The sequence below is a fragment of the Euprymna scolopes genome, chromosome 41, assembly GCF_053919585.1.
Source record: "Euprymna scolopes isolate OS-2025 chromosome 41, ASM5391958v1, whole genome shotgun sequence".
In the NCBI taxonomy this organism is placed as follows: Eukaryota; Metazoa; Mollusca; class Cephalopoda; order Sepiida; family Sepiolidae; genus Euprymna; species Euprymna scolopes.
The window spans coordinates 10,976,915-11,002,920 of record NC_136522.1 but is presented as its reverse complement, the minus strand read 5'-3'; the positions used below and the strand labels follow the sequence as shown (position 1 = coordinate 11,002,920).

General features: G+C 35.6%; 1 protein-coding gene across 3 annotated transcripts in view; it reads right to left on the bottom strand.

Annotated features, from left to right (window-relative positions):
• LOC145266351 (serine protease svh-1-like) overlaps positions 1-26,006 on the bottom strand; it is a 228,974-nt gene that overhangs the window by 166,235 nt on the left and 36,733 nt on the right. For 2 of the 3 annotated variants that reach the window (XM_080121964.1, XM_080121966.1), the window contains exons 5-13: positions 22,447-22,470; positions 21,257-21,316; positions 18,592-18,648; positions 13,124-13,138; positions 10,478-10,492; positions 7,210-7,245; positions 4,410-4,442; positions 1,543-1,569; positions 441-461 (exon numbers count right to left, since the gene is read on the bottom strand). In XM_080121964.1, coding sequence (XP_079978090.1) covers positions 441-461; positions 1,543-1,569; positions 4,410-4,442; positions 7,210-7,245; positions 10,478-10,492; positions 13,124-13,138; positions 18,592-18,648; positions 21,257-21,316; positions 22,447-22,470 — 288 coding nt within the window. The remainder of the gene's footprint in view (positions 1-440; positions 462-1,542; positions 1,570-4,409; positions 4,443-7,209; positions 7,246-10,477; positions 10,493-13,123; positions 13,139-18,591; positions 18,649-21,256; positions 21,317-22,446; positions 22,471-26,006) is intronic. The other variant, XM_080121965.1, reaches the window with a different exon arrangement.

Genomic DNA, 26,006 nt, shown 5'->3' with positions numbered 1-26,006 from the left:
GATGCCATAGTGTGATTGAAAACAAGGGGCTTTTCACTAAATACTGAAAGGATTCTTTATTTTTTCATAATGAATTTCTCTCGTTCCTTAACTTTTGGACGCCTGTAATTTGATTAAATTTATTTATATGTAAAAAAAACTAATATGTATTAAAATAAAAAATTAAAAAATAAATTTTTCTTTAACTACCATTATTAAACATTGGAAAATTCACCAAAAAAATATTTTTTCTTTTTCATAGATAAAGTTATAAGCCATTAAAAAAAAAATGATGGATCGTTCCTTAACTTTTGGACACCACTGTATATATATATATATATATATATATATATATATATATATATATATATATATATATATATATATATATATATATATATATATATATATATATGGGGTAAGTTTATTGAGGCTTATCACAATACAAAAATCATACTTACTGGATTTGTCGAATCATCAGACTGAAAAACAAAAAAAAAAAAAAAAAAAAATTATCAAAATGTCTATAACACAAATAAATTATAAAAACGTGAGGTGCTTCTACACTATCAGAACAAAATTTCAGAAATCGTAATATTAAATTTCACATGAAAACAATGGTATCTGCGTATTCTTTGTATTTTTAAAATGATTATATCCAAAAATTATGAAAATCGGTAAGGTAGAAAATTATTTATTAAAGAAAATAAAAAATAGAATTTGATGAAAACGATCGTAAGACACAGGTGAGTTCAAAAGATACGTAATTTTCCGTTTCGATTTAAACAAGATGGCCGCAATTTTTCACCTGTTAACACGAGTAAAGTTGCTATTTTTAATAATTCAGTAATATTCAGGTAATTTCGACTGCATAATTTGGAAGATACCATTGTAATTTATTAGAATTGAGAAAAAATGTTTTTTATCTGAAGACTCCATTTATCGACTACAAAATTTCGTCCTGATAATGTAGAAGTGCCAAACGTGAAAATATTTTTTAATTCTAATCAATTTTGTTAATTTCATGCATCATTTTCAAGCCTCTCATATTATTCTTCACCATTCAACTTAGAATCCTTGAATGGTGTTTGGCCTTCATAACTCGTCCTAAAAGTAAAGTGTTCCATTTTTTTAACTCAAAGGTTGAAATGTTATGAAGACGAGAGCGGTGTCATTAAAACGAGTGACCTTTTGTGCTCCAGAATTTATTTTTCTACATAGTCACCACCATTCTTAGTGCCCTTTTGCCAGGAATTGAATAACGCATTTCTGCTTCTGATGCATGTCCACGACAGGGATTGCTTTTTTAGAGCCTTACACCGTAAATACCTGCAAGAGAGATGAAAGTTTCAGGTCGTGAATACATAAGTTCAGTCATTATAACAGTACAATTTGCAATCCTCTCTGATCCACTCAGATGAAATAAAGAAATAGAAGGCATTATTTTTTAAACACCCCTCGTATGAGTAGAAAATAGAAATATTTCTTAAAGCAAACCGGAACGAAATTAAACATTTTTACAGTGAAACTTTAAGATAAAATAAAATAAAAAAAAATACTTACACCCGTTAAGATAAGTTTCCTTCGACACTGAAAACAGAAAAATAAAAATAAAAATTGAAAACATATTTTCACAATAAATGCATATATGTACGCACACGCACACACAAACATGCACATGTAAATGTATATAAATAAAACAGTAGATTTACGTCTGTCTGTCTGTCTGTCTGTTTGTCTGTCAATTTTACAAGTAATTTTATATACACACACACACTCACACGCGCGCGCGCGCGTGTGCGTGCGTGCGTGCGTGCGTGCGTGCGTGCGTGCGTGCGTGCGTGTGTGTGTGTGTGTGTGTGTGTGTGTGTGTGTGTGTTTTGTTTTTTACTTCAGTCGAAGTTCTCAGAAATCAAGGGGCCCACTACCTGGGGCAAAAACTTGAACTCTATACGAGACACATAGATATTCGAATGTTTCATTAAACTTCTTTATCTCTCAAACACTGAGTTAGTAAAAAAAATTGATAACATAATTTTCCTCTCCCCAATTAACCATTTTCATACGTTGTAGTATATATTTGGTCAGGGTTTACTTCTATAGAAAAAAGTATCCTCATGCCAGATTGTTCTGACAAACTCTTGTACAGTGAGACACTCGAGGACAGTGTCTAGTAGGCATTCAAGTTCTCTCTTGTAGGCATTCAAGTTCTCTCCAGTAGGCAATCAAGTATATATATATATATGTGTGTGTGTGTGTATAAATAAAGCAGTAGATGTATCTGCGTGTGTTTGTCTATCAGTATGTCTGTGTATGTGTGTGAAAATATTTAACCGATAAACTCTAAAACTACCTGTCACATAACACTGAAATTAACAGGAAATGCTAATCATACATCAAGGATGGTTTATAAGGAGTAAAATCTTTGTTTGGATGGATGAGCAATGCATACAGAAGTTGGCAAGTTGAAATGCAAAAATGTTCATTTCAACTTACCGACATATTTCTATTTGTTTCTGCGCATGCCCAAATTCATTTCTTCAAGTCGTTTAATATCAAATAAAACCTAATTCTTGATAGCTACATCAGCAGGGAACACGGCCTCCGCACTAGATGTTTTAATTTTGATTCTAGCTGATGGTACCCATATCATTTTTTTTTGGGGGGGGGGATCAGTACTATACATTAGGTACAACATAATATTCAATAGAGAATTGGCTCTGTAGTGATAAATACAAAATCTGCATGAATTAAAATATATTTAAGCGTATTTTGCGACTCGACAAGCTCTGGCACGCCCTGCTTAGCAAAAGTACCTGTCATTGACTGGGTTTAAATAGAGCCTTCAAAAAAATGGACTCTGATTTATATAATAATACTAGACTACCCGTGACCCGTTGGTTCAGTATGTTATATTAGCTATGGAATTAATGTATGAGCGTAACACTTGTGACGTAAAGAAAATAGTTTTTTGTGACATAACAGAAACATTTCTATGAAAGTATATTAAAATGAAAAAAGAATATAGATAGATTTCTATGAGTCGTTCTGTTTATAATTGTTTATTTTTGAAAATAAAAAAGAACTTACAGCCGTTGAATTATAAGTGGTTTGCCATACTTATAGGTACATGTGCACTGAACAGATACTATAATACTTAAATTTAAATTTCGATTTATCTTTTTTAAATGAAATTGTTAGTTGAAAGTACAGAATAGTTAAAAACACTCTCCCTATGTTAAGAATGGCTTTTTAAATAGAAAATGAAAATAAAATGTAACTTTAAAAAAAAATGTTTTCGGATTTATTAAATCAATATTAATATTTATTAATATTAAGAGTGTAGAAAAAAAAAGGTTCTAAGTATATTAAAAAACGGAGAAGAAAATGTAAAAAAAAAAAAATGCAAGGTGGCGGCTAAATCGTCGTTGTCAAAGGTTAAAATAGATTTATTTGTAAGAAAATTGCGTTAAAATAACTTAAACGTAATACGGAAATGAACGATGTAAAATAAAAACGCAGAAAGTATTAACAATTGTTTATTTGGATAATTTAAACGCGAAAAAAAAAAACAATTGAGATGCTGAAAACGTACACAGTAAAACAATACGTTTTATTGTCGCGTTGATTATTTATTTGTAATGCAAATTTTAAAAAAAAACATATTTTGGGGGTTATTTATTTATGTTGGTAGTGTAGAAGAAAATGTGTGAATGTTTTTAAGAAAGGTGTATTAAAAAATGGAGAATAATTAAAAAAAAAAAAGGCGGTGGGGAAGTCGCCGTTGTAAATTGTTCTTATGGTTGTCAACGGGTCAAAGTTGATTTATTTGTAAGAAAATTGCGACAATATAACTGTAATACAGAATAGTTGCAAAACATCCCCACCCTTCCCATGTTAAATAATAATTTCTAAATAATAACGTTAATATTTCAATGCGCAGGTCAGATTCTGCAAAAGTAGCGATTTGTGTTTATTTGTTTACGCTGTTATGGGTTTATGTTTACGCATACGCAACCGGAAGTTGTAAGCCGAATGTGGGGTTACAGCACATAGATCCCCCTACGTAATCCAATTTACAAAATTTCCACTACTTATGTATACCCATTAACCCTTATCCTCGAGTGGCCTCCAGGCCTTGATAAGTAGTGACTCTCTTGTAAAAAAAAAAAAATAAACTTTGTAATATATGCTGCAGACAGACTACTTTTCATTGTGTCAAAAAATCATTTTTTTTTCAGTGTTGTCCCATGAAGAAATGTGAGGGGTTGTCCCATGAAGAAATGTGAGGCGTGTACTCACTTTTGTGATACACTGTATATGTATAGTTTGAATGTTTTACCCTTATTTTTTTTTTTCGTTTGTTGGATTCTGAGGTAAATCTCGTTTGTTGGATTCTGAGGTAAATCTCCAGAAAACGAAATACTTACGATTATCCGGTCTCTGCCTGTCAAACCAGCACACTGTAAAGAAAGAGGAAAAATATTTTAATTAAAAATAAACTTTTTAAAAAAAAAGAAATTTTTTGTTTTTTTCTAAAAATTTTTTTGAAACCTAAAACTTAATACGCTACCAACAATGCTTCAAGAAAACTACAAAATACATATAAAATAAAGATTAAAAAAAAAAAAACTTTTCAGCATTTATTCTAGACAAGTTAAACGTGATTCTTCTGATTAAGAAAGTTTCTAGGGAATATCCAATTCACAAGTGGTCCCCAGTCGCGTATACGAGGTGCTTTCAATAATTTCCAGACATTTTATACAGGTATTTAAATTTAAAATCGTTGCAAACTCTTGAAAATTCAGTATTTTCAAAAAAATGCAACCTGGACTTGAAGACACTTTAGAAGAATGATATTTTTTTTTTTTTTTTTTACATGGGGGTCACCACTTATCAAGGCCCGAAGGCCACTCAGGGATAAGGGTTATTGCGTGTACAGTAATCAATGAGATAGTATTTTAGTAATCATTAGTATTAGGGGTTTTGATAGAGTGTCTTACTTAAGGGGGCGGTTTGTCAGGAATTTGTTTATGTTGGACTTGAAGACGTCCAAGTTGTAGTTAGGTGGGAAACAGGCAAGCGGCAGAGAGTTCCCCTGGCGTGCATTTATATTCAATAAAATTCTGTTTTAAACTTGGAAAAAATTTGGATTACCTTGTATGAGTCGGGCATCAGTTTTTGAGTGGCATAAGAGATTTAAGGAAGGCAGGAAATCTGTGAGGGATGGTGAGAGGTGTAGAAGGAGCAAGGAAGTCAGAACACTAAAATTGAGTATCTATAGAGACGATAAGTGCACAGTTTGATGTCAGTGTGGGAACTGTACACACAATTATTTGCGAAGAACTGAAGATATGGAAGGTTTGTGTGAAGTTTGTCCGAAGACTACTCCAACCTTTACTTACCTTCCTTATCATCCAGCCCTTGCTCCCTGTGACTTCTGGTTATTTCCTAAGCTCAAGGAAAACCTTATAAGCTGTCGTTATGAGATAATTGAGGGGATGAAAAAGGCTATAACACATTCATACAAGAGGATTTCCATGGGGCCTTTCAGAGGTTGTTGGAACGGTAAACAAGTGCATTGCAGACGGAAGAGATTACTTCAAAAGGTATTATAGTTTCATGTATGCACTATCGATAAAGGTGCCCATTCGAAAAATGTCTAGAAACTTATTGAAAACACCTCCTCCATCCCGGTCAAGGGAGATGACATTATATTTTTGCAGTTCTCACAGAGAAGCGTTGATATATGGTCATTTAACTGGTATTGACCAGACTCAACATTGCTTACCGTATATACTTGTGTATAAGTCAAATTTCTGGGAAACGATTTTAAGGTTATTTTCTATGGGGTCGACTTGTACATGGGTAATGATTTTGGAAATGCTGTCAAAGAGCAACTCGGTGCTCGATCATAACATAGAAAACGCCATTTTGTTTGTGCACTCAGTAATGTTAGTAATTAATTGCACTCCTTCCGAACCCCAATGCAGTGTGTTTGCTATCATGTAAGCACATGCGCGATTTTTCAGTGGAAGGTTTAATAATAATTGGAATAGCTCTCGCTATGTTCACTCTCTAGACGTGGCTATAGGCCTAAGTTTGATAGGATGTATTCAATGATGATATGACATTTTTTTTAGTTGATTAGGAAATGTAGTGTTTACAATATGTCATTCTCCATTAAGTTCAACAAGTTTTAGCAATTTAATGAGAACTATTTAATGAAACCATTTAATAGCACTTAACGCATGCGTTCACATTATTACAGTATATTACGGCTCATGCAATGCATGCGTTTATGTTATTATAGTGTGTGACATGAATTATGTCAAAACACAGTAAATGTGCCTGGAATCTACAGAATTCTGATTAGCAACATTTGCGTTCATTGCATGTAAGTGTGCAACAGGTTGGTTCTATATATGAAAATCAAATAGACCACACTTGTGTCAATGCATGTATTATTACTTGCGAATGCCGATAAACAATTTATAATGTCTTACAAAAAAGAAAAAAAGGAAATTATCTGTGCAAGACATAGCCATGAGACGGACCATTTAACTTGTCTAGAATCTACAGTCGACTTATACACAGCTAATAAAAATGACACAATTTTTGGTCTGAAAATGCACATCGACTTAAACACAAGTATTTATGGTAACTTCAGTAATCTCATTAGAACTGGTGCGTAAATTTCCGACCTTGTGTCACGTCTTTCTGTGGTGAGAAGGAAGTAAATAATCAGTCGAGCCCATATTACACCGAACACCAGCTGTTGATCTTTCAGGATGAGATCTGTATTGCTAGTCACTGAAGTCGTTCACAATTGGTTGGTTTATCACAATTGGTTGGTTTATCACAGATGCAAGAATTATGACAAACTGTTTTCGTCTATAAATCAGCTTACATTCCTAACGGATGACTGTTAGAGAAGAAGAGTCTCATCATCTGCAGTAGATATGCAATGTTTGGAAGTTAATTTGTAAGAACTGTCCAATGTATGCCATAAACATTACACAAATGATGATGATGATGATGATGATGATGATGATGATGATGATGATGATGATGATGATGATGATGAATAAAATCGTGGTGGTGGTTGAGATGATGATGACGATGATGGTGGTGGTGGTGGTGGTGATTATGATTATTATGACTTTTTGTTTCATTCTATACGAAAAATACAAAAAAAATTTTAAAAGAAAGTAAAGAAAGAATTTAAACCTCTTGTTCTTCTGCATTCGTTTCAGTATCGGTTATCTAGAATGAAAAGACAAAAAAGACTGTAATCAGCAGGGAAAGGAAAACGGGTAGACGTTTGAAAAATACGTTCACGTGGGGTGTGGCAGATGTTGCAAATAGTGGCTTGTGATTGGTTGCTTTTGATCCAATTACCAAACGCTATAATAAATTTCAATATATACGCGGCTCGTTCCTGTAAATATATATACTCTGCTGAAATATCTGGTGGGGAGGATATTACGTACTTTACATGTTTTTATTTTTAAATTGTTTAAATTATCGACGTTGCCCACGAGGAATATGCTGGTACGACATAAAAGGAAACAAATTTCCATGCAAAAGACATTTTTTTTTAATTACATTTTCACCCCACACAAGGCACATTGCCACTTTGATGTAGGGGGCTACTATCAGGGACATAATCTACAGGGGTACTATGAAGGGAGTTGGGCAGCAAGATGTCGGTTCACGTTACACTTGAACTTCTGCATGTCAGTACAGTTGGGGAAGCAGGGACCCGGAAGGGAATTCCAAAGTCTAGCGGTTCTGGGGAAGAAACTACTGGATTAGAAGGCTCTCTTACATCTAGGGATCTCAATTGTGAAGGGGTGGGACTTTGCTGCTTGTCAGGTTTGCCGGAGGTATTTACGTCGAGGGGGTACAAGTGCTAGAAGTTCGTCGGAGCACTCACCGTTAAAGTACTTGTAGAACAGGCAGAAGGATGCTATATTTCGTCGATGGGACAGAGGCTGAAGCTTAGATAACAGTTCAGGAATTATTAGGTTGGCGACTCTCTTTTGAACCTTGTATAGAAGCAAGAAACTAGTAGCAGAGGCACCAACCCAAATATGACAACAATACTCCATACATGGGCGAATGGTGGCCTTATAGAGGTACAGGATACTTTCGGGCATTAGTAACTTTCTAGCATGGAAGAGAGAACCTACCTTTTTTGCAGCGGTCCTGGCAATGCTCTCAATGTAATTTTTCCAACTCGTGTTTCCTGTGAACGTTAGGCCGAGGAGTTTAAAAGATGTACTTTCAGATAAAGAGTCTTTCGCCATTGCTATTGGTGGTAGAGAAGGTTTCTTGTAATTATTGAAGGAAACAAATTTAGTCTTGGCAGCATTGAATGTGATCATCCATTTTTGTCCCCATTCCACTACAGATCGGAGGTCATCCTCTAGTGTTTCTGCCATTTCTTTAGATATGTGTTCATCTGTTTTCCTGTCATGTCTGTTATAGAGTGTGATGTCGTCAGCATATATACCCATCTCACAGGCAATTTTGTCAGGGAGGTCATTTATGAATATTAGGAATAACAGAGGTCCAAGGATAGACCCTTGAGGCACTCCCACATTTATATCATATTTTTTAGATGTACGACCGTCGAGAACAACCTGGATATTTTTCTTATCTAAGAAGGATTTAATCATATTAAGTATTCTTCTAGTGATACCGTATGATCTGATTTTCCTGAGAAGACCTTCATGCCATACCCTGTCAAAAGCCTTAGATATATCTAGAGCTACCACTCTACCCTCCACTGCTTTGTCAAGTGAATGGTATATACGCTCAGCGATTACAGTTAGGATGTCTGCCGTGGAATGGGCTTGCCTAAATCCATATTGTTGGTCGGTCATAAGTTTAGCATCTGTAAGGTGATGGACTAGAACTTGGTTAATTATGGACTCAAATATTTTGGCGAAAAGTAGGAGGAGGTTAATGGGGCGGTAATTTACTGGGTCAGTTCTTTTGCCAGAATTCTTGAAAATTCGTACCACAGAAGCAGTTTTCCAGCAGGCAAGAAAGCAAGATTCATTAAGGCATTTGTTGTAAAGTTTGGAGAGAACCGAAGCTACTTCAGTGGAGCATTTTCTTAATAGCACAGCCGGGATGAGATCAGGTCCACATGCTTTTGAAGTGTCAAGGTTTTTTATGATAGCATGCACCTGAGAAGGGGTGATTTTCAGATCGTCTAGTGTGGCGTCTGTCCGCAAGGGAAAGTCAGGGAAGGGGTGGTTAGCAGGGTCCAGTGTGGAGTTGGAGGCAAACCGACTGGCAGGCATGTTAGCCTTCTCGGTTGCTGAGCAAACAACCTCATGATTATTGGATAGTGGGGGAATTGTTGATTGCCCATTATTTACATTGGAATCAGTTTAGATCCAAGCACACTATAGAGGTCGCAGAGATATGTAACAGAGCGCGTATGGGCGCATGTGAGAAAATCAGCAGCAGCCAAAGGATAGCTTGCTAGTAAAAATATTAGCAGCAGCAGCCGTTAAAACACATATGCAAATTAGCTTGCATCACAAGAAAAAGAAAGAAAAATACACCACGTAGTCAGGGAGAGGAAAATTGTATACCAATGAAGATGGACGTGTAAATGCGAGGGCGAGAAAGCGCTGGTTAGTGCCAGTGTAAGGTGGTGAGGACAGAGACTTTTAAAAAGCAAATGTGTGTGCAAAAAGACTTAGGAAAGATAATGTAATGCACTGTTTTGGAAGAACCACAAATGAATGCATTTTATTTGCATTTTAAAAAGAAAAATGTCGAGTTGGATTTTTGTTTCTTTCTCGTTTTATTTGTTTGTTTCTTCGCGACAGTACCAAACAACGTGTGGGTCCGAAAGGGTTGACATGTAACGCCATATAACGTTACAGATATACCAATGGAAATACTATATGACTCGTTCAAAATTCCTATCCCAATAAGACAGAATTCTTCAATGGAGAAACCAAGGTCAGAAATACTAGTGGTCAAAGGTCATTATAGCAAGGCTTGAGTCAGAAAAGACTAAGGAAAAAAGTAAATAGACTATGTTTTGACCCTAAGAAGAGGAGATATTAAAGCTTAATTTCACGAGAGAATATAGTTCCGGGGGGGGGGGGGTAATATACATCCGGGTCTTTCCTCTTGCAATATTGTGATTGGCTGGTTAAGGCTTAAATACCGGCTAGTAGAGGCATTCGGGAGTGTCGTCAAAAAGTACGCAAGCTTCCGGCTAACAACTCACGTTTCCACTATGATACTCGCTTCATACTGCGACATGCCAGATTGGTGATTCGCAAGAGTTATTACTCGAACTGAAGTCAAACCACTCAGCTATTTCAAAAGCTATATATATATATCTCTTTTGCGAGATCATATCAAATGTATGAGCTGTGACATCAAATAATGTATTTTATAACGGATGTAAGACCAATTACCATGGCAACAAAGAATTTAATATGTTCAAAGCTATACTTACTTCTGGTGATGGTTCCTGAAAAAGCAAAGAAAATAAATATTTCAAATACAATTAAACAGCAATAACGATAATGTTTCTAATTTCGAGAAATAATTTAAAAATCATTAAACATTATATATATATATATATATATATATATATATATATATATATATATATATATATATATATATATATATACAGGGTGGGCCAAAATAAGGGTCCTATATATATATATGATTATATTTAAAGATAGGACCCTTATTTTGGCCCACCCTGTATATATATATATATATATATATATATGATAATTGCAACGTCTTGTCAGACGAGTGCCATTTAAAATTCATGAGTCCAAATGCCTGAGGGAGTATCTATGCAAATATGATGTTACAGAATCTTAGCTTTGTACGACAGCTTAATCTCTCTTTCGGTTCAAAATGTTGAGATCCAGCAACAAGCAAGAGCAAGATAACCTGCAACAAATTAAACTGCAGACCAGCTTAATGCAGGTACTGGTCTTCCGCTTTATGGTTTTTTAAATCAGAGATTTGCTTCTCCTAGAAAGGTTGCCTTCACCACGGCTTACGGGAGCCCTCTCTACCCCAATACACATATACACACACAAATATACACGGGTCAACGGCCAACTAGCACCGTGTATATATATATATATATATACCTTGTTGTGTTCGTTGTTTCAGAAGCTTTTTTTTTTTTGTTTTGTTTTTTTTTTTACACAGTGATCATCACTTATCAAGGCCCGGAAGCCACTCAGGGATAAGGACTTGTGTTGAATTATTTATTTTCTTACGTTGTGTTCTAAAAGCACAAACCGTAATATATATGTGTGCGCGTGTTGTTTTTTTGTTTTTTTTACACCCTCAATATATTAACTCAGACCATTACCATTGTTTCCGCAGACAGAGGAATCCCTTATCTGTTTCTTCAGTCTTGACTTTTAAAAGGTTTTGTTCAGTTTTCTTCAGTTAGTAGAAGTCTTGACTTTTACCAACTGAAGAAATAGACAGGGAATTCCTCTATCTAGGGAAACAACTGTAATGGCCTAAGTCAATTTTTTGTAGGTTGCATATAAGTTTCTTAATGTTTTATATAAGTTTCTTCAGGTGGTAAAAGTCTTGAAGAACCTGAAGAAATAGATAATATATATAAGGAACTGTGTGCATGTGAGTGAGTTCCCTATGGACTCTAAAACGGTTGGGCCATTTTTTTTTTATTTCACACGAATGTACTTGATCTGTCTGGGAGTGTTCTTACGTAGGTTTTGTATCGGTATTTTTATGATAAGTATCAAAAATCGATAATTGAAAAAAAAAATCTGATTAAAGAAAGTCCAATTTTGACCAATGTTAACATTTGTATACAGCCTAACATCACAAGTACATTTTAGTAGTTTTATTACCGAACAAGCAGAAAGACCTAGCGTATAAAATCAACAGTAGGTTTTTTGATAAGACAGGGGCGCGTCTGAAACGAATGTTTCTTTTAGATCACAATTGAACCCTGATATTTACTTTTGTATGCTTAACTTTAATGCAAGTCATCGTGTAAAAATAATTTCATAAAATTGACAGTCGGTTCTTTAATAAGATAGCAGTGAGTTCAAAATGAATGTTTCTGTTTAGAGCACAAAACCGTCTTCGAAATGAGCGAGGACCTTTTCGCCATCGTGTTTCCACTTTCTCTCAGAAGAGACGCTGATCTACCATGTTTCTGGCCCTGTCGGTGAGGCATTAGAATACGCCGACTGCCCCCCCCCCCTGCAGAGGGTAAAAGTCCCTCAATGGGGGTCCTGGATATGACCTTAAACTATATCCAGTGGTGAGGCCCCAGCTTGTGGGCTTTGGGGAGTGTGGAGCCACCCTTTAATTACCATTGCTCCCAGGTCCACTCTGACCCGGAGTGGTAGTACCTGTTAGGGTCCCAACTATGGGTTAAATAGAAACCAACGTGAAAATAACAAATATATTCTATTAAAAAAATTTTCTTAAAAATCTTTGGATTCGGCATTAAATAACCCAAAAAGGGTTGATATGCCATAAAACAAAAACAAACAACCAACCAAGCGACTACCATGTTTCACCAGTACTGGTCATCACAGTGTTGTCTCACCCTCTTTCTAAGACTCGTTAATCCTTATCCTGGAGTGACCTTCGGGCCTTGGGAACTCCCAATTAAAAAAAAAAATGTCATTTCATTAATTTAGGCAAAATTTTATAGGCCGTATGTTCTTCTTAGTACTATTACGACGGTTGTAAGACGAATTACCACCATAACAATCCAAGCATGACTAATGTTTGTACAAAATTAAAAAAAAAAAAAAAAAAACAGGCGTGGTTATTGTGAAAAGTGCGAACAAACAAACGGACGACCTATTTGAGGGTAATTTTGCCCCTATAATGCGCCCTAGAGGATCAACCAGAGTTATCCCGGAAAATCCGTTCTGGCAAAAAATTTACTTTTACCATGACTAATGTTTGTGCAATATTTCAAAAGATATCCAACGTGTGGTTATGGAGAAAAGTGCGAACAAACGAACAGACAAACGAAAGGACAAACGGGAGTGAATAACTCGGTCCAATTCCTCCTTTGTCGGGAGACCAATTAAAGAGGTTACCGGCAGAATAGATTCAAAGCTATACTTACTTCTGGTGGGCCATCCTGAAAAATCAAAGAGAATGAATATTTGAGACACAATTAAACAAAAATAAACGCTCTACATTTAAAGTTAGATACATGCAAATATATGCAAGGAAGATATTTTTAATCACGCCTATAGGTTAGTACCATAATTAATCGGGAGCAAAAAAAATACATCTAATATCAGTTTTTGTTCTTTCTATTTTTTTTTTTTTAAATAAAGGTGATGCTTGATCAACACTGATAGGGAGCCATGATATAAAATGCTGTTTTGTTTTTAAATCCCCGAAACAGATTTTCATGGTAAAATAATGTTAGGATTTGTGTAAATTATTGAAAGCAAACGAATGCCTTGATTTAAAGAGATTAATTGACTCATTGACAGACCTGAGATTGACGAGTTTTATAATATAGTTGAATGGTTGAAAAACTCCAAAATAACATATATATATACGTGTGTGTAGTATATATATATATATATATATATATATATATATATATATATATATATATATATATATATAGTAAGTTATAAAATGTATATGGCGATTAAGCTACACTGAATATTCCGCATTTCATCCACTCTAGGATTCTTCAGGCTTATGCGCATAAGCCTGAGGAATCCTAGAGTGGATGAAACGCGGAATATTCAGTGTAGCTTAATCGCCATATACATTTTATAACTTACTAACTAGCTCTACCTACGTATTGAGTACTTTTGAAGTAAATACTTAAAGTTTATGCATAAATCTATACTTCCGTATATTAATTTTATGTGAGTAAATTAAGTAGTTATATATATATATATATATATGTGTGTGTGTGTGTGTGTGTTAAAACTGTAATCTACGTACATGCATGTTTCGGGGCCCTACCCCTCTTCAGCATAGCGTGACTGTTATTAGGACTCGAACCCTGGGCCTTATATATTTCAGTCCAGCGTCTTAATCCATTACGCTATGATGCCATAGACGATTTACTGTTTAGTTTTTATCATTTATATATTTACGTAGATTTTGTTGTTGATTTTTTTAAACGATATTGAGGTTAGCATTGGAGACTGGATGTTTTTTTGTTGTTTTTTTTTTAGAAATTGCCGATTTTTTATTTTGTATGTAAACAAATAATATGTTTTTTATTTATTTATATAATTTTTAAAACAGTAATCTACGTAATATATATATATGTGTGTGTGTGTGTGTGTGTGTGTGTGTGTGTGTGTGTGTGTGTGTGTGTGTGTGTGTGTTACAACAGAAAAATGCGAGCATGAAAAGTTATATGGTTAAGCTTAAACATGGAAAAGTAAAGGACTAGTTGTCAAAACTGGAAAAGAAAAGGACAAGATATTCTAGTAAAAAATATAATAAATTTATAACTTAAAATATTGCAGCATTAAGAATTGATTATATGATGTTATAAATTGAATTTAAAAAAAAAAACCCTTAAAGCTGCAATGTTTTAAGTTATAAATTTATTATATTTTTTACTAGAATATTTTCCATGTTTAAGCTTAACCATAGGACTTTTCATGCTCGCATTTTTCTATTGTAATCCATGATTTTTCCAGGCTTCCAATAAATTCACTTGTTCTTTGTTTAATTTCAGTCTTATTTTTTTCCTTCACATATGTAATAACAATGTACGGAACTCGTCTGCTTTCAATTAATCCCCCCAATTATCTCCCTTTCATGCTTTCACTCTCTCTCTGTTTCACTTGTTAGTTCTCTTTTCGAATTAGTAGCAACAGTAGTCGCTGAAGCGACGTGATTGCTATGGAAACCAATCATAAAAAGCGTCGCTCACCTCCTTACATATTTTCACGATTTTGAACACCAGAAAATCCATCATAACTTTTGTTTTACTGAACAAAAATTTAATTTTTTTTTCACAATATAGCTGAGAAGGTGATCTATAAACTGTAATCTAATAAATATAAAAGCGAAAATGTGTGTGTGTATGTATGTTCGCTTTTTGTGTATGTCCGCAAAAGGCTTTTTTCCCGCTTGGTTCTCGCTCGGCTCGCTCCTATTTAAAAGATTTTATATCACATCTAAATGATAATATCTACGAGTTAACAACGGGGGTCAATTGTCTATTTAATTTGCCCGACTTTGAATAGTTAAATATTCCAAATGTTTGGATCGCCGCATGTGGATTTGGCTTTTTCGTATAATAAAAGTGAAACTGATTTGAAGCTGGCATCATTGTTCCTGTCGCGATCGCCGAGAATGTCCAAAAGCAATCAGCTTTTCAATGCGGAGTTTCTCCTTGTATCAAACAATTGCTATTAAATTTGGACAATCCCCTTTTTATTGGGAGCTGGTCCCCCCCCCCCACAACATCTTGGGGAAACAAAAAAAAACAAAAAACTGCCCCGCAGTAAATAAAATACTGCCTCGCAGTGAAAGTTGACCTCATTTAGTCATCAAGTACGGGCACCTGCCAATTATTAATATTTAAATAAATTCAAACATCTTTCTGTTACCATTTCTTGGTGGCCGAACGGTCAACATCGCACGTTTTTTTTGTTTTTTTTCACACTTTATTTTCCAACTTCGCCTCAAAGCTTCGGGTTCAATCCTTTACCAAGACTTTTTTTTACCCCCCCCCCCGGGCAGTGATTTTTGTTTTGATTTACCCAAAAGCACACACACCTCGAAACACCCGGGCAACACCTAGTACCTCTGCTAGTAATATATATAAGACAATCAGCTAGTGTTAAGCATAGTTCGCGATTTGCACCGTGCGTACAAGCAAATATCTTGATATAAGCCCAGAAAAAACTTATCAATTGCTGCGATAAGGCAGATGAAGTTGATTTTTTTTTTGTTAATAAGAAATTGCTCAACACGGCCATGACATGGGACAAATATCATGCTATCTTTGCACCTAATAGAAAATACTCTACGATTTAGAAAGAGAAGCAGATGTACACGTCCACACTTGTAATTTGAGTTTTTTTTAAATTTTTTTATTGCTCCTGGATGAGAACATCACATGGTCGATCCTTCATTAATAAGAACGTAACAAGTGGAATTGAGAAAAAAAAAAAAGGGATAAATAAAGACTTGGCCAGAGATAGGTTAGTTTGGGAGCCAATTTCTAGAGGCTGTCCAACACATGCCAGCATGTAAAACAAATGTATCTTGTACCTCTATAAGACCACCATTCGCCCATGTATGGAGTATTGTTGTTATATTTGGGCTGGTGCATCTGCTACTAGTCTCTCGCTCCTAGACAAGGTTCAAAAGAGAGTCGCCAAACTGATAGGTCCTGAACTGTCATCTAAGTTTCAGCCTCTGTCCCATCGACGAAATGTAGCATCTCTCTGCCTGTTCTACAAGTACTTTAACGGTGAATGCTCTGACGAACTGCAAGCACTCGTACCCTCTCGACGTAAATACCCCCGACAAACCCGAGAAGCAGCTAAATCACAGTAAAGATCCCTAGATGTAAGAGATCCTTCTACTCCAGCAGTTTCTTCCCCAGAACCGCTTCCGGGTTCTTGCTTCCCCAACTGCACTGACATGCAGAAGTTCAAGTGTAACGTGAACCGACATCTTGCTGCCCAACTTCCCACATAGTACCCCTGTAGATTATGCCCCTGATAGTAGCCCCCTACATCAAAGTGGAAATGTGCCTTGTTTGGGGTGAAAATGTAATTTTAAAAAATGTCAAACCAAATATGATGATAAGAGAATGGATAAGAGTTCTTGCGTTTGTACATGTGGAACAGTTGACGTAGCAGGGTCGGTTGACAGAGGAAGGCCAAGAAAATATGAGAGAAAGTGACAAGGATAGATTTGAGAGAAGGGGGAGGGGTAAATAAATGAAAGCATGTCCAGAGACACGTTATTTTGGAAGTCGATTTCGAAAAGCTTGCCAACATAGAAATCAGATGTTCAACCAGATAAAAGAATAGATCAGAGTTTGAGGTTTCGGTTCCGTAGAGTTTTGGGAAAATTATAGCTTGCTTCTCAAGCATGAGTGAAATACGGCCTCCCTTTCCTTAGAGTTTGGCCTTCCTTTATGTTCAACTAGCCTGGGTGCCCGGCGTTGCCTTGGTGTTTGGAGGTGTGTGATGAGCAAAAAAATTTTTTTAAATGTGGTAGTAGGCAGGCAAGCTCGAACCCATGACGCGAAGGCGGAAAAGAAAGTGAAAGAAAATCTGACGTCTTACCGCTACTCCATGACGCGACCAGAAATTCGGAACGTTAAAATTAGGCAAAGTCAATCCAACCAATACAATGACTTGCAAAAATGGCTCGCAAAAAATCGACCTCCTCCTTGTAGAAAACTACCCAGTTGAGGGTGAAGGAATTAATTGGCCAATTTTTCGATATTGGTTGTCCAAGACGTTGAGCTTCAAAATGATACCAATCTCATAAAATTCTGTTGCCTCTGTCGAAAGTTTTTTGCGAGACATACATGATGATTGCAACGTCTTGTCAGACGAGTGCCACTCCCTCAGACATTTAAAATCCATGAGCCCAAATACCTGAGGGAGTATCTATACAAATATGATGTTACAGAGTCTTAGCTTTGTACGACAGCTAAGTCTCTCTCTCGGTTCAAAATGTTGAGATCCAGCAATAAGCAAGAGCAAGATAGCCAGCAACAAATTAAACTGCAGACCAGCTTAAAGTGGGTAATGGTCTTCCGCTTTATGGTTTTTTAAATCAGAGATTTGCTTCTCCTAGAAAGGTTGCCTTCACCACGGCTTACGGGAGCCCTCTCTACCCCAATACACATATACACACACACAAATATACACGGTGCTAGTTGGCCGTTGACCCAGAAAAAGAGTTTATTCGCCCTTTGGAAGGTCTTGTTTTTAATCCTTCAGGGAGACTAGCCGCCCTCCTCACCAAACAAGTCTGGTGGGGGAACCAGTTTAGTCGCTGGTGACCCGACCATGAGGCAGGTAGTACTGGGTTACATGGTACCAGTAGCATATGACATGACCTGACATAAGGGAGACATACATACATACATACATACATACATACATTTAAACAAACAGCTTATCTTGTCCTCCTCTATACAACACGCCATGCCTATTGCATCTTCTTCTTCTTCTTCTTCTTCTTCTTCTTCTTCTTCTTCTTCTTCTTCTTGTTTCCCTGTGCTGGTAGCAGAGAGAGCACACTTTTTGTTTTTTGGATGTGAAGTTGTTTATAGCATTACTGCTACATTAAAACAGTGGAGTTAGTAAGGCCATTTTACAGGGGTGGGGAGGCAAGGAAAATGCAGGGTAAGTTATAAGTATAGACTTGAGAGAAAGAGGGATAAATTAATACCCGGGTTGAGATAGGTTAGTTTTGAAGTCTGTTTCTAAAAGCCGTGCAATGCATGCTAGTATTCAAAGCCAGAGAGCTCTTCGGTTAGGAGGTGTGGAACAGTCGAACTACCAGGGTCAGTTTTATTTTGCCTTTGAAAACGGATAGAACTTTAGTTCCAGCCTGATAACTTACTCCGTCAATATAATCATCAGGGCTATGAGGAATACTGACTTCTCCTTCTGCTCCTACCTGGAAGTTTAAAAAAATGTAAACAATTATCAAACCAAAAATTGATACACAAGTGCACTATATATATATATATATATATATATATATATATATATATATATATATATATATATATATATATATATATATACAAATTATAGTGATTCAATGAAATTAAAAAACCTTTTTTTATATCAAAGATTTTTATTATTCTATGTAAGACAAAGAATACTTTAGAAATTTTATCTCCTTATCCTATAGGGTTTCGATGTCTACCATCTCTTCAGAGGAGAACATATTAGCAAATAGATATAATGGTATTCACCCTATTTACTAAAGTCAGTGAGACATGGAAAATCATAATCAAAAATTGATTAATTAGAAGTCATATAGCAAGGGAAATTGAAGAAAAGGATATAAAGGTTTGGTTCCAAATTGCGCAGTAAAATCCAAGGTGACTGTCGTTTAAAGCAGTGAGGTAATGAGATCCAAGCTGTATATTGAGTAGAAATTCAAGTTGGGCATATTTCTGGAGTTTTTATTTTGCTCTATCTTGTATATCGAGCAATTCCTTATTCGATGGGATAATACTTATAGAATATTACGGCCAGTAATATTTTGTAAATCTTATAATCACAGGTTTTCATACCAGCTGATTGTTAGATAACTTTATTCGGAATATATATATATATATATATATATATATATATATATATATATATATATATATATATATATATATAAAGTTATAATATATATATAGCGATTAGAGTGGATGAAACGCGGAATATTCAGCGTAGCTTAATCGCCATATATATTTTATAATGCTTATGCATAAGCCTGAAGAATCCTAGAGTGGATGAAACGCAGTATATTCAGTGTATTATGCATAAGCATTATAAAATATATATGGCGATTAATCGCCATATATATTTTATAACTTACTAACTAGCTCTACCTACGTATTGAGCACTGTTGAAGTAAATAAAGTTTAGGCATAAATTTATACTTTCGTATATGAATTTTATGTGAGTAAATGAAGTATATATATATATATATATATATATATATATATATATATATATATACTAGCAAAAGATTTTGCATACAAAAGTATCTGATGAAACAACAACTAAGTCAAAGATCTTACTTGATAACAAAAAAGTGAAGCAGAGGGAATACATTATATATATATATATATATATATATATATATATATATATATATATATATATATATATATATATATATATTGCGTATAAAGATTAATAATTGTAATTATGAATCAGTTTCAAAAGAATGAACGAACAAAATCAAATTGAGTCTACGATCGTTTTGGATACGATATTAATTTTAGTAAAATTGACAATAATTGACAAAGATTGTGTCTTTGAATATAGTCTCCTCACCAGCACAAAAAAGGCGGAAATTTAAGAAACCAAAATGAAACTAGCATTTTTGTAGTAAGTAAGATAGTCTTTATTGAGTTGCATTAGAAAATTTGTTTTAAAGTTACCCATTTTTATCTCGCTGTCCTCACACAGACACACACAGACACACACACTCTCTCTCTCTCTCTCTCTCTCTCTCTCTCTCTCTCTCTCTCTCTCTCTCTCTCTCTCTCTCTCTCTAAAAGTTAAAAAAAAAAATGCTGAATCACATGCCAACAGACAAACTCGGACACTGCAGCAAATGAAAAGAAGGCTACTAGTTGGTCCATTTAAAAGAGGCGGAAAAGAAATATTTTTACCAGGAAAATGCGATCACGAGATGGAAAGTTTCTGAAAATCATTGCACTTATGGCTGGTGTTCATGACAGAGGTATGAAACCAACATCCCGTTCAGCTAGGCAATAGTGAGAATCCACAGCAACTCAACCCACATGCCGTGTAAGTAATCCACGCAGAGATGTCCAAAAAGGAACAACCCTTGTTTTTTAGTGTCCTGTGTCGTGAGGAAGCCAAGACGGATATATGAGACATGTTTTGACTTAGTCCAAGTTGAGGAAGCCAAGACGGATATATGAGACATGTTTTGACTTAGTCCAAGTTATAGCGAATCATAATATAATTTGATGCGCCTGTGTCATAATGAAGACAGGATGGATATATGAAACATGTTTTGACTCAGTCAGTCGAAGGATTACGAAATTGTTGTAGTTTACATTGATGCTCTTGCTCGAGCTATGAGGAACTATTTAAAATCAACTCGAACCTCGTGCCTGGAAAGGAAAGGATTTGCGAAAGGACTATAACGAATCGATAACTCGCTGTTTTAGAGTTGATAAGATTTTGCAACGGAAAAGGGAAAAGAAAAAATAGGCATGTATAAAAACAATTAGCAAAAAAAAAAAAAGAATAGATGGAAGATGAACCAGAATAAAAAAAAAGAAAAAAAGAAGACAGACGTAATTCTATCTCCAAATAATTCAAAGGATTTTATGATATTTTTTATTCTTCACACAACATTATTTTTCTCCGGGCTCTAATCTCCAATCCACCTTCCACCCGTTTAATGATGTTCATAATTTTGTAATATCATTCACATTCTCCTCTTGTAATACCATGCCCATTGTGATTGTATTATATTCATCCATCTCTTTGTCCGTATTAAATAATAATATACTTACTGGTTCAGCGTGATCATCATATTCGCCAAGAGAAATGTCGATTATACCCTCGGATTCTACCTGAAAATTATTTTGAAAAAATAATGTATAGATACAAGCAAAAACACGAACACGAATAGATAGATACAAGCATACATTTACACATACACACACACATATATATATATAGTCATCCACATACAGTACTGTTTCGCAGCTCATCAGTGCGGCTAGACAGGCAACTGCCTCAAGCCAGGATCGAAACCTGACGGCCCAAGTGACAGTCAAGGCTTCTCACCGTTACGCTAAACGGCTGCTGCTGTGTGGGTAATGAATTTAACGATGTTTAGATTTGACACATATATATATATATATATATATATATATATATATATATATATATATATATAAGTAAGTATGTTTATGTGTGTGAGGACACTTCTCAACCTATATACTCAACGAATTTTTGATCTACGGATTTGAAATTTGGTATATAGGGTATTCAGACATGTGGAAAACCTTTTAATTAATTTTCATCCGGAAAATAGGGCTGCTAAGGGGCCAAAATTTAAAAAATTGGTACTTGAGGGGTCATCGAATTTTTATCTGTTTGTTAACTGTTTCACGACTGCTCATGCATAAACAGCTTCCTTATGCTAAGAATTTGAAGGCTTGAAAACACTTTTCAAAGATCGTGGCAAGTTGCATAACGATTATCGTACTTGACTCACTGTCTTTAGATTTCGGTTGCTATCTCAGCTTGAGTTTTTTTTTTTTTTTTTTACTTACAAGAAGTGAACTGTTTAGAAAAAAATATAATACTCGCATGCACATGTATCAGTTTCTTTCCGTTTTGTTTTGTTTTTTTTTACTTCATATTTGTTTAAACAAATTGAACGTTACGTTTAATATCGGGCAATGCCGGGTACATCTGCTAGTTTATTTATAAATAGATTCCCAATATGTGTATATTTTATATTGTGGATATTTTCATAATAATTCTGCAGATTTCAGAATTCGACAGAAAGGTCTCGGACTTCGACAGAAAGACTTCAGAGTTCGACAAGGTACACCTGAAGAAGGTCGGAGGTTGCATCGACCGAAATGTTGTGAAAATGACACTCAAGGTGAGAACAATAGTTCAAAAATTAGAAATAATACGAATTTTCAAACTTATATTTTAGTGAAAAAATTTTTTAGCGTATACTTACTTGTTCAAACTTGTCACGTTCACACTGAAACAAAAAGAATTTCAATGATTAGAAACGCATAGAAAATCCACGGTGTTTTCTACATAATTTGTATAATTTTCTTAATAATATTCTTTTTGAAATAATACATGTCTCCCAGGTTCATTACTATTATTGTTGCGTCGGTGAACCAGTAATAATCAAAACAATCGCAATGGTATAATTGTTGCGTTGTTATCTCTAATAAGGTATTAGAAGAGATGACGTATATTATATATTTGTTGTATCATAAAGGGGATCGTGTGTGATCGTCTAATCAGCCTTAATGTCGTGTGTGATCATCTAGTTGTTCTGTCTATTTGTTCATATGCCATCGTGTCATATCTTGTCAAAGGCCTTAGATATATCTAGAGCTTCCGTTCTACCCTCCCCTGCTTTTTCCAGTGTATGGTATATACGTTTAGAGATTACAGTTAGGATATCTGCTGTAGAATGGGCTTACCTGGTTTCATATTGTTCCTCGGTCAGAGGTTTAGTGTTGCGTTGTTATCTCTAATATGGGATTAGAAGAGATGACGTATATTATATATTTGTTGTATCATAAAGGGGATCGTATGTGATCGTCTAGTCAGAGTTAATGCCGTGTGTGATCGTCTAGTGGTCCAGTCTATTAAATATGTTCGTATGCTTTTAAGTGTGAATGTGTGATACATGTATTTTTAGACATACCTCTGCTTCTTCGATGTTGGTCCATCTGGAATCTCTCATCCTTGAGGGGAGACCTGGTACCTGTTTTGGACGAAGATTTAATCACTCCAAGACAAGGAATTGGTTTTATAGTTTATTTCACTTTCCCAGATGTCTTGCAGAAGATGGAAAGTGGATCTGGCCTGTATGGTTTCTGTTCTACACATGTCAGCGTCCCCCCCCCTCAAATGAAGGGGAGGAGACAACGGTGAAGCCATCCATTCTCTTCTAAGTCTAAACCAAATCTCCTCGATTCAGCTAACCTGATCACGTGACTCACATGCAATCCGATCAGCTGATCTTGACTTCCGGTCAACGTGTCTAACTATATGATTTACACCCCCCTCTCTCTCTCTCTCTCTTTCTCTCCCTCTCTCTCTCTCTCTCTCTCTCTCTCTCTCTCTCTCTCGATCCATTCTCTAACATAATTCTTTTTTAAATTATCAACAAAAGTATGTTTAAAAAAAGTATGTGTCCGAATCTGTAGCCATAACTGCCAGTAATAACTGCCATGACGTTTATCCGTAACTGTATTTATTGTGTCCTGGTAAATCCATTTATTACCGAAATAGGTAGATCAACCTTCGCCAGGGGTCTTTCAAGTTTTTGAACAGAGGAGCCATATTTCTGACTTTTTAGAACTATGCAGGGCAAAATTAAAAAAGAAAAATGACCTAGACGTGTTTTGCTCGTTAGATTTGCTTTTTCGAGAAACTGGTTCTCCAAAACCTCATTCTTTTAATCATTTTCTGAAGAAAAGAAAAACCAACACACTATTTTCGTACATTTCCATTTTTTTTTTTTTTTTAATTTTCCGGAATATTTTTACATTTTCAATAAGAGCTCCAACTTTAGCGGACTTGATCTGGCCATAGTCTGGAGACCCCTAACCTATTCACTAACACCAAGTGGTATAACTAACAAAATTATATTAACAAAACTATGTTACAGAAAGTATACGTCTGATTCTGTGGCCATAACTGTCATCAGGACATGTCACAATGCTTAGATGTAATTATATTTATTGTGTTCGGGTAAGTCCATTTATTCCAGCATTAGGCAGATCAACTTACATCATAACAAATATTAATTTTTTTTTTATTTCCATAATAATAATTGTCGTCAACAGTTTAACATTCTTAAGAAAAATTAAACGAATATGTTTCTCCTTTCTTTCTTCCTTTCTTTCTTTATTTATTTAGTACTTATGCAGAATAAGGACCGTGGTATTGTGTGTAAACCCTCAACAATCCCCTAATAGGGGTCTCCTTTATCACATACGCGTCAAACCTCGGTCACGGACCCCAATGTGACCTGTGCTCGTTCTTCGCAGGGGACTCAGTTGATCTGACCAGTATCACTTCACCTTCGGGTTGGTAGGTCGCTGCTTCGTCGGTCTGTCACACTGGAAATGAATCAATTTTCATGCACACAAAAGAAAGACAGACTCAGATATATCTATTCTACTTGGTTAATTCAAGTTAGATATACAAAATAAACTTATATACAATTGTTCAGTTGTTGACTTTGACAAAACACTACTGCATTCCAAATAGATTTAATTACTCTCAGTTTTGCGGTGGTGATGGTCGGGAAGAGAGGGGTGACGACGAATCTTCAGTTAGTATTAGATTTCTCTCAAATCTCTCAAATCTCTGCTCCAATTGTGCTTCAACTGACGATTTTAGCACAGGGACTCGCTTCTGTAGGCAGGTCAGGGGTAGGTCTGGCTACCACCTAGACCAATCACTGGACTCACTGGACTTTCTGATTCCCTGCATGTGTGCCTGCGATCTGCCGATTTCTCAGGCCCTCAAAAGGTCAAGCTCATAACCTCAATTTCCGTTACCTATTCTCAAGGTGACATATGTTGCCAGTTTTCCACCAAACAATAAAATTTATATGTCGGTTTCATAAAAATAATAAAATTCATAATCTTCAGCAAGGTTAGCTGCCAATGCCCGGGTATACAAAAATACTTAACAAATAAACAAGCATATCTGCCCGACATTCTCCAGTGTTTCAGGAGTCTTAACCTCCTCAAATCGGGAGCCCTACCACTCCCGGAGACGGTTACGTCACAATCGTCGGAATTTTCCAAGCATTTTACATAAAACACCGGAAGGTCGTAAACAAAAGTGTTGTAAGTTTTTTTTTATTTTTATTTATTTTATTTATTTTTTTTTTTTTTTGCGCAAACACTAGCCAATTACGTTGCGATATTGGTAAACATCGCCCTAAACACTCAACCCAAGTTGAAGAGACATTGCTCAAAACGATAAGGTACTTCAAGAAGGCTGATTGAGAAGCGATCAGGGATCACATCAAAGATGCTTCATGGCGTTGTATCTTTCTTCTTCCTGTGGAACGGTGTGCAAATGAGACTACTGAATGGTTCGAAACAGCAATTGAATGGCATGTTCCCACATGGAAGTTTTGTAACAAACCCCATTCTCCTCAATGGTTCACTTCTACTTGTGCTACTACTGCTGTTGCTCAAAGGCAGCATGCATACTGTAGACTTAGCCGATATAAGTTCAATACAAATAGGCAAAAGTTTGTAGAGGCTAGAAATAATTGTAAGCGTGAAATAGCTGACTAAAAGGCATACTGAAATCACCAGAAAACGCATTAAGTCACAGAAATTAGGAACTTGATTTCTGGAAAATTTATAGCTGATGCCTCCGTTCAGTCTTCAAAGACAAAGGATACCCCCTGGAGGGGCAGCTGTGTGTGTAATTGGGAGGCAAGGGTTGCGCAATTCCAACCACACCTCTCCTGAATCGGCACTATTTGAGTCCAATGGCAAAGACAAGTCCAGGACGACTGGAAAC